The 10,460-nt window shown below is 37.4% G+C and overlaps 1 protein-coding gene across 2 annotated transcripts; it reads left to right on the top strand.

Moving 5' to 3' along the window:
- Window positions 1–23: 23 nt before the first annotated feature.
- Window positions 24–10,106, top strand: LOC114358441 (uncharacterized). 2 transcript variants are annotated; one of them, XM_028312410.1, is made up of 6 exons: window positions 29–261; window positions 2,870–3,032; window positions 5,529–5,690; window positions 5,863–5,903; window positions 8,135–8,389; window positions 8,903–10,106. In XM_028312410.1, exons 1-6 carry the CDS (start codon window positions 204–206, stop codon window positions 9,085–9,087), a joined length of 864 nt encoding a protein of 287 aa, XP_028168211.1. In that variant the 5' UTR covers window positions 29–203; the 3' UTR covers window positions 9,088–10,106. The 2 variants fall into 2 exon arrangements, with proteins under 2 accessions (XP_028168212.1, XP_028168211.1); XM_028312411.1 differs by lacking the exon at window positions 5,863–5,903 and having other exon boundaries at window positions 24–261; window positions 5,529–5,731.
- The last annotated feature ends 354 nt before the right edge of the window (window positions 10,107–10,460 follow it).

Below are 10,460 nucleotides of genomic sequence, written 5' to 3' on the forward strand. Positions count from 1 at the left end.
ACATAAACAAAAACAAACAACAGAAATAATCATTAGTACGCAAGCAAGGTGCGCGTACGCCTTAAGATTTTAACCGTGGCCATTCAGGTGCGAACAGTGGTAGCTAGCGCACGGCTGATAAAACAAACCCCGTGTTTTAAAACATTTAATTTAATTTAAAACCCTCGGTTAAACAGTGCGGTGAAGTGTCAGTTAGAATTCGGATGGACAGTGTTCAAACCCGTTCAACCATGAAGGCTGTGGTCTATTTTGTGGCGCTAAGTAAGTTTTTTGAACGGAAATGCATTTTAGTTTAGGAAAACTTAGTTTTTCACAGCTTAAGCTTTTTACGTGGATTGATGCACTAATGAAGGTTTACAGGCACAATAGATAGTTAACTTTAAATAACTACACATTGAAGATACAAGTTCGCAAAAAGGCTGTCATTATTTTACATTATTATCTATAGCAAAGAGTTGTACAAGCGGAAACTTATTAACAACCAGTTGAACTGCTGAGTATGCCCTATTAATTGCCCTATTTATTTATAGGTACCTTTAACATGATTACATGACTGTAACTTTCCCCCAAGTACCTGTTCCTTATCTTACCCACTAAAAAGGCCTACTAATTGTCAGCAAAAGGTTTAAAAGACAATAAATTAATACGAATAGGTATGCAACTAGACTAAAAGTAGACCATGACCAAGTATGACAACACAATAGGTAGGTCTACATCGATAAGCTCTATTTTACGGTTCAGTTTGAGTGTCTAAACATACAACTTAGCTAAGTTTAAGTAGCTACTTACCAAGTTAAACTGAGTAGAAAACTAACGTCCGTATTCACAAACATTACTATGAGGTCTCACAGTGCGCGTGGACGCACAGGGTGATACACGAACCAGAGCAGACAGAAGCTCTATAACAAGCTAGCAGAGCTTTATTCAACGCTGTGCGTTCGATTTGCTGCTTCACTTAAGCAAGCATCGTTTGTGAATACGGGCGTTAAAGAAATTGAGCGTAATTTTATCAATTAGAGAAAATTAATGGATCTTTTTTCAGTGAAAATAAAAGCTCTTTATAACAGCTTTATGTATAATATCTAAATAAACATTCCCCTTAATCATATTTACATTGAAACTTAAATAAAGCCTGCAGTTATAACACAAGACTTACCACAATGATGTTGACACGCATTGTTTGATTTCAACACTGCCTGTGGTTTTGATTACAGTACTTAATTTATAGATATGAGTTGGTGAAGTAGGTAGTGAGCAAGACGTTAATATATACCACTACTTTTGATTCACCGAAAAAAAATGCCCGATTATGGAATCTTCTATTCCAAGATTTAAGAAATCTTAGATCCTATCCTACTGTAGTTTCGTCTTCTATCTGCTTCCCAATACTGTGTCTCAAAAGCCGAAATCGTTTTTCTGCTCGGGTAGACCAGCACAACACTCGTGATAATGATTTATCTGCAACCATGTGCAAGACATAGATACCTATTTTACAAGAGGTTTGTCTCATAACTTCATTTATCAAGATCAAGTGCCTAACTACTACTCTACTAATCTTAAGAATATCTGTACCTATCTACAGATAGATAAGAGTACTGATTCTTCTGACTCAATATATTTATTGAGTTGCATTTATATAATTTAGTTTTACAAGAAATAAAGGTACTTAGCTCTACCTACTGTAAGTATTACTAACCATGCTAACCTATCGTAAAGCTCTACCTACTGTAATTCACCATGCTAACCTATCGTAAGTAAGATCGTAGGTATAGATAGTGTAGCTAGGTTATGTAAGAAGTATTCTACAACATACGCTAGCTAGAAGTTCAAATGAGATTTTCTCATTTCGGATAAAAAGTTGTTATCGTACTCGTATCAAGGTGCATTGACTGTTATTATCTACGCTAGTTCATAATCGAGTTCTAGGTCAATCAAAGAAAATTATACTATGGTAACATATCGCATGCAAATTATGAGACCTTTGAAATGTTCTTGAACACTTCTAGCAAACAGGAAACGATAGGTAGATCTAGTTTATATGAAAATCTTTCTACCTACCATATCAATAGGTAGATCAAGTATACTTTCTTGATTTATGAATACAAATATGTGTTTTAATACTAAAATTGCTATACAGGTAGGTGTGGTATCTATAAAAGCAATTACTTACCCGTCCTCGAAAAACCTTCGTGGTTGGCGTCATTCATGTATCTTGGGTGAAACTAAGGTTATCTTGTAATTTTACGCAAGTCAGCCCGCATGCAATTTTGTTAAAAAATAACGTTTTAGAAATACGGACGGAAATAAAATATATAGGTAGCTACCAAATATAACCTCTTAGCGCATGCATATGTATTAAGCAAGACTACCTATTTATTGAGTACCTTCATAGTTATTATACAGCCAGCTAGGTGGCTAAAAGCCATTTCTTTTGCCAACTTCTGAAAATTGGATGCGACAAGCGAAAGGCAGGATAAAATAGAGCGTAAAAGGCCTATCTATGTAGAGCATTGGCCCGCTATAGGTTAATGATGATGATTCTTATAAAGAGAGTCGTGAAAGAGTTGCGTTAGAGACGAAACAAATCACAATGAAATCAATAGGGATTTTTCATTTTTTTAACAGTCACTTGACCCATAAAAATGTGTAAAATTAGTATGAATGTTCTCACACACATATAAAATACTAACGGCCGCACGCTTGGATCCCGTTTTACCCCCTTAGGGGTGGAGAGTTCTAAAAGGAACCCCCATGCAAAATTTGAGACTCCTAGCACATGCAGTTTCAGAGATTTCGTGATGAGTGAGTAAGTCAATCAGTGACCTTTCGCTTTTATAGATTGTTTATTTTTATTTATTTATTGTTCCAGCGTTAGGCAGCGCGTGGAGTGACATGGCCGGCGAGTGTGACATGGCGGGCTTCTACATGGAGTTGGGCTGCACCCCGCTGCCGCGACCTGACAACTCCACCGCGTGCCCTGACGCCTTCCAGTGCCCTGACCTACATCCTGACCCCTCCATGTGCTATTACAGGTAAAGTAGCTTAAAATAATAAGCCACAATAATTTCCAGTCCCATACTGGAAAGCTTACTGGTAAATCCACCACTGAACAAATCAAAACTTATAGGACCTTCTGGGAAGTAAAACAATTGGTCCTACTCTATACATTGATTGGTATTAAAGTCCTAGTTCTTCTTTGCTAGATGCATGCCTTTACCTTTTTGCTTAAAAGTCTAAGAAGCTTTAAATAATTAAGCTGACAATAAATTATTATGAAGAAGATTTAGCTTATGTTAGTTATAGGTTGGTGTACGTATATCCTTGCTACACCTTTAATCAAGTAACCCAAGCTTAATTTGGTCATGTAGGTAGGTATAGGTGTTAATACAGTAACAAAGTTTGTTCATTAAAGTGTGAAGGATTAATTAAGTTCTCTCCAAACAACTTTGGAAAGTTAGATTCAATATTGGTTCTCGCGCTTTCGTCTCTACAAAGATTTATGTAACTTTGTTTAGATTTATGAAAACTTTCTACTCAGCCAATAACTCATTAATTACAAAATCCAGACTTGTCGTCTAACTTGTGACCCCGCCCAGCTTAGCACGGTTGATTTCTCTACTTTTTGAATAATGTGACATTTATAAAAATATGTCCGGAGGTCTCTCTGAATAAAATGCATTTTTTTTTCAAAGTTACTAAGCATTATTGGCATTATGTGCAAACCATAAACTATTCATATCTGTTTATAAAATCAAAGTTTATTTACGCAACTCCACCAGACTGACCGGTTAGCGATTTCTAGGTATTTTTGTTGCCAAATAATAAGGTAATATGTGTCATCTCAAGTACCTGAAGGTCGTGGCATTTGGTCATGGCTGGAGGTCGCCTCTTTTTGTGAACTGTTCGCGTTCCGGTGCAAAATCTCGGACATTTCTCGGAACACGAGGTCAGGGTCAGCACACAGACAGACGACTTTGGGAAAAGGAAGTTTTTGTTATTAAAGATGTTTTACTCAATAGTAACGAAAACATATTATACACACTAACACACACCCACTCACACATGCACACACACATACACACACACACACACACACACACACACACACACACACACACACACACACACACACACACACACACACACACACACACACACACACACACACACACACACACACACACACACACACACACACACACACACACACACACACACACACACACACACACACACACACACACACACACACACACACACACACACACACACACACACACACACACACACACACACACACACACACACACACACACACACACACACACACACACACACACACACACACACACACACACACACACACACACACACACACACACACACACACACACACACACACACACACACACACACACACACACACACACACACACACACACACACACACACACACACACACACACACACACACACACACACACACACACACACACACACACACACACACACACACACACACACACACACACACACACACACACACACACACACACACACACACACACACACACACACACACACACACACACACACACACACACACACACACACACACACACACACACACACACACACACACACACACACACACACACACACACACACACACACACACACACACACAAAAAATAGGATAATAGACCTGTTAGCTGATGTGTTAATTCTTTAAATTTATAATTTAGCTTCTTTTTATATTAGAGTAACTGCTTATGATTCTTATAGTGTAACTTTAAAATTAAACTTAAAAAAACTTAAAAAAAAACAAGTTAATATGTTCAGAATAATATTATTTTATAACTGTACATCCTCTACTATAGTATGAATAAATTAATGGAAGAGCGTTTGCTCCCTGATACAGGCTCATTAGCTTAAAAGGGAGCTACGGTCACTAACATTGTAATGTACCCATTGTTATGAAATAAATTGTTTATTATTGTTTATTATTATTATTACTACGATTTTTAACGTATGTCTAATAGGTAGTGTCTTTATATTCTACCTGACGATATTGTAATTCGGACACCTTTTGCAACTGAGTTAAATTATATTGTAACTGTATGTTTTCCAAAAATAAATAACAGTAGCATTAAACTCATGGAAATGAGATTCTTTTTTCTTTTTTTCAGTGTCACCTGGCCCGCATATAAAATGTATGACGCTATCATTCAAGCTACTCAAAAAACTAAACTATCACGTGGTTTATTCCTGAAGTAACTTCGTAATTTCACTACAAAACCGTTATGATACAAAATCTGCTTACAATACAAGGCTGAGTAGGAAGGATCACAAATTGGATCCTCATTGACCGTTGAACTATTATGGCACCCTCTCCTAATACAAGTAAAATTCAGCCTTGCTGGAATGAGGTTATCGGGTAGTAATTTGTGCACTTCAAACTACTATAAGTTCTTATAGCTCTCCCTCTGTTGCGTCACGTTTCACTTAATTTTACCGTCTGATTCCAGGGGCGTTCCCTACGGCGACCGGTCGACCATCCCCCAGGCGCTGATCAATAACCCCTGCTCCCAGGCCTGCCGCTGCACAGTGGCCGGGGAGCCTCGCTTCGAGTGCGCGGCGCTGGACTGCGTGGAAGTCTTCAACGGGGACCTGCAGCAGTGCGTCAGGACATACGAGCTGGAGTCTTGCTGCAGCACCGGCAATGTTTGTGGTAAGACTGACCGAGGTGTGTCCCATGATCTCAAGCCTGCTGGTGCACCGTGGCCGCGATTCTCGTTTTGAGTGCGCAGGGCTGCACTGCGTTGAGGCGTTCTATAGAGACCTGCAGCAGTGCATCAGCACATACGAGCTGGAGTCTTGCTGCAGCACCGGCAATGTTTGTGGTAAGACTGAGGTGTTCGTCTAGAGAAAGTTTAGTGCACTGGTACTGACTATAACTATAAGGTGTTATTTGGTTGCACCAGATAATGTTCAGTGGGTTGTGAGCAGGTAAATGTTATAGAGTTTATATTGCTACAAAGGAGGCATCTGTAATATGCAAATTAATACATATATTGGGAAGGAGACTTCGAATATAATGTAATCCAGGACATGTAAAGAAGTTGTAACCGTAGAGGTCTTATTTTACTAGGTCTTAGGTTTACAGCAACCTTTAAAACTGAGAGTAAAGGGTCTCAAACGCAACATTTTATTACTTACGCATGGACCTATAAAAAAAGTCGGACGGATTCTCATCAACAAAATACTGTGACATTAGGATACACCAGCTTGCCTGTACGTACAGGCCGGCACGCACACATTCACACCCTGTTACACCACTTCGAGTGAAAACTTCACACAGTTGACACATTTATGCAGCGAAAAAACAACACGAATACGACATGTCTTGTGTGATGAAATTGTGTAAAAACCGTTCTGTTCGAACAAACAAAAATTAAGGAATCACATTTCACAGGCAAAATAATAATCCAATCACTTATTTCCCGACATTAAAATATTGAAATTAATTGAAATCAAACGTCATTCACTCGAAAAAATAATACGTCAAAGACCAGTGTTCTCAGTTATTTACGTGGGAAAATTACCCGAAATATGGGAAATTAATAATGATTTTAGGACTTTTTAGTTATGTATTACGCATACTATAGCAATAAAATAATTTATCATAATAATTGTGTTTTGATGGGATATATTTTCATGGGTAAATTTGATCCTTCCCAAAAATGTGGAACTGCGAAATTCAAATTTTCTTACATTGATTGCAAGTCAGTGTCAGGTTGTATGTTAAAAAAAATCTATCAGAGATAATAATAATATATTGATGATGCATAAGATTATGATTATAATGTACACAAGATTCGTAATTTGTAACTGCGTGAATCATTTTTGATCAACATTATGTACATACCCTGACACACTGACTTGCAAACAATGTAAGAAAATTTGAACATTGAAAATTTCGCGCCTACCTCAACGCATACACCTTTCATCCTTTTAAAATGGCACGGAATAATTCTGTCTACATTTCCAAGTAACATCTGCCGATCTATGTTTTTCTTAAAATAAATGGGTAAAATGTTTTGGCTAACATGGCATCCCTAAATTCACTCACACAATAGACAAACGCCAAAATTTTGCGTCACAGTTTTGTTGTAGCTCGAGTTCCGTCCGCCTTTTTTTATAGGTCCATGCTTACGTAGTAAATGAGAACTTACAGCTTGACGTTTCAGCTGTGTAGAATTTAGGTTGTAGGTATTTTAGAATCGCGAAAGTTTGAAACCTTTAACAGCTTTTCGTCATTTCATTATATTGTCTTAGAAGATACCTACTCATGATTTATTATATGTGATGAGTAAGTTTGATCTGATATTGACTAGACTAATAATCGCTGTTTGATTCCTTTTACGCCAGATGCGGCAGTAACCGTTTTATTGCAGGATACTCCAATGATCTATTGTCTCATTGTGCTCGTTAATGTCATCATAAAAATATATATCAAGCTATTAATCATTGTTTTTCTAATCGAATAACACGTAGGTGGTTTGACATCATTTTGTAGACATCGGTAGTCCTAGATAGATAAGTGATATAACAAAATCTTAACATCATTTATTATCCTGTACTATACGCCCACAGGGGCTTACAATTAATTAATTAAAACCTGCCTGACACAGAGATGTGTTCCCAATAGATGTAGAGACATGTAAGTAAATTATGTGGGCTAGTTAGATTGATTGTTCCAAGTTGCGAACATAAGAATGAAAATGAATTATGTGAAACGCTACGCTGTCTACACGATCATATTAATCACGACCTTAATACTGGGTGACTCAGAAGCCTTTAGTAAAAGAAATTTCCTGAAATGTCTTATTATGAATCTACACTTAAGATTTGATTCATGGACAGGACCATGTGTTGATAAGTGCCCTGAAAACTGAAAAAGAATTTGTATTTGTCTGTAACTGTTTGCTACTTATTGAAATTTAATCAATTTCAAGAATAAAATAATAGATAGTACGAGCAGGATACACACTACATGAAGTCATCCTTAGGTATTAGAATAAAAAAACCAAATCTAAGTTCTACTAACTAAGCCCTATCTATCATATTCTAGGCAAAGACGCAATAGCCAGCCTGAAGACTTGCGAAGTGGATGGCAAGACGTACATGGAGGGAGAGTCTTTCGAGCCCAAGAACAGTCACAAGACCTGCATCTGCACAGGCGAGTGGAACGGCACCACCGACAATGCTGCCTACTGCCGGGATATCAACTGCGGGATCGAGATCCACTACCAGGAGAAGCTCTTGGATAACTGTGCTCCAGTATTCGTTGGGGACAGGAGAAGGTGCCCCATTGGTTTCACCTGCCGTAAGTTTGAGTTTTGGTCTCTTTAAACTTCGTTTAACTAGCAGGTGTGTCAGCAAACTTTCTACTCGATAAATATTACGTTTCTGTCAGGGATTCTTGTAAATACCGACCGATTGACTCTCAAAAGAAGCCGACGTGTCGTCGTAGACATTGACATACCTACGAGTAAGATACCCGTAATTGGGTAATGACAATTGACAAAGGTCCTTTATTATGAGCTGTCAAGACGTCCTGATTCCTCATAGATTTATTAAAGAAATCGGTGACGTCACTGTTTGCACACATATCATTGACTGAACTTATTGATTTCAGAAATAAAATATTTTACATTTAGCTGAAATGCTACAGGGCCGGAATGAAATGTCTTTTTCAGTATCCCTTGTCAATTTTGCGGGCATTTTTGCAATATTTTCTGCAGGCAGGGTAGAACTGTTTGTTGTAGAAATTTTTGGGGAGGTAATTCAGCAGTGGCTGAAACATGACGATCTAATATGCTCTCTTCTTTGTTTTTAGCATCGGCCACCACCCGCGTGGTCCGTGGTCTCAACGTGCGCGGAGTAAACTCGGAGTGCGTGTTCGGCAACCGGACCCTAAGCGTGGGAGACGAGGTCACCGCCGACGCGTGCACGACCTGCGCCTGCGACGTGCCGCCCTTCGTCTCTTGCATGATGAAGAACCCTTGTCCGAACTCCACGTAAACTGTTAATTTGTATTTGTATACCTTTGGAACCTTTGTGAACTCCGTCAGCTTAAAACGCATGAAAATTAATTAAGTACCAGGTTCAACCCAATAGAGCTAACTGCGCACCTCGCTGGAATGCAACTCTCCCTCTCACTCACCCCCACACTTCCCCGCGTCCGCCCCGTCCGCACCAGAGCGTTGATGTGACGTCACGGCTGCCCGGTGCGCAGTTAACTGGACCGCGTTGTAAGGCAAAGCCTATACTTTGAATTTGGGAAGTTTCTCTTCTAAAGAATATCCTAAGTTACTTGTTGATTTCGTTTTGAATTCGTTGCTGAATGCTAGTCTATAAGTAAAACTGGATTGCGCTCTTATTTAATTTTCGTTTTGGTTAAAAAGTGTGATTGTTGCCAAAGTTGAAAGGTCTTGGCTATTTATTGGGCGTATTTGGAAGCGGCATTGATGATTCTTTTTGTAGCCATGTGACATTGTATTTTATTACTTGGAGTAGCTACATTAAATATCACCATGTCGATTAATCGGATAAAGCCGAATCAAAATCGACGTTGAATTAAACACAAAAAACGTCGACAAATAGTTAAATTGTGATACTTTTGACATACAATTCGTAGCTAAATTGTAGTTTGGTGAGTTATTCTGATCTTATTTGTGTTTCAAGTGATTGTCGTTGTAATTTATGTGATTTTATGTGAAATCATTTAGGTAATATTTAATTACGTACTTACTTATTCATAGAGCTTAAAATTTTTACTGTTTTGAACTTAATAGTGTTTTTAAATAAAAATAAAAAATGCTATTACAATACTATCAATTTTATTATAATATTTCTTAAATCAATATTACTGTATATTTATCATTATAATTTAGGTACTTAATCTTACACATTACGCAGGTAAATTACAATATAAATAAGGAAAGCTATTTACATTACTTATGTACAGTGCCAACACAGCCTTAATGGACCCTTGTAACTTATGTACTAATTAATACTAAAATGTTGCGACGACTTCTTACAGCTAAGAGTAAATTAAGTAAATTGGTTAAAATTAATGCTTTACAATTTGTTAAAAAGTAAGTTTAAGTAACAATATTATTTTCCTTAATTAAACTTTATCACATTACGTAGGAATAATTACTTAAGTTTTTTTAATTATAAGTCCTTAAATCAACGAGACCTACAGCTACTACGTAATTTTTAAGATAATATTGATATGCATACACATTTGTAACAAATCCTAGTACTTAATTAAATGTTAATTAAACAATATAAAATCTTAAGAATACTTAGTTTTTTTATTTAGTTAAAATATAAATGCATTTTTATGGCAAATAAGTTTTATGAAGTAAAGGTTAAAGTCGTATTAAATC

Source organism: Ostrinia furnacalis, unplaced genomic scaffold (genome assembly GCF_004193835.3).
Source record: "Ostrinia furnacalis isolate ACB-3 unplaced genomic scaffold, ASM419383v2 OfSCF3952, whole genome shotgun sequence".
In the NCBI taxonomy this organism is placed as follows: Eukaryota; Metazoa; Arthropoda; class Insecta; order Lepidoptera; family Crambidae; genus Ostrinia; species Ostrinia furnacalis.

Excerpts from the sequence above, each read along its gene's own strand:
- LOC114358441 (XM_028312411.1), top strand. The coding sequence starts at position 204 with ATGGACAGTGTTCAAACCCGTTCAACCATGAAGGCTGTGGTCTATTTT. Across the intron at positions 5,732-8,134 it reads CAGCACCGGCAATGTTTGTG|GCAAAGACGCAATAGCCAGC; the intron begins GTAAGACTGACC and ends ATCATATTCTAG. Across the intron at positions 8,390-8,902 it reads CCCCATTGGTTTCACCTGCC|CATCGGCCACCACCCGCGTG; the intron begins GTAAGTTTGAGT and ends CTTTGTTTTTAG.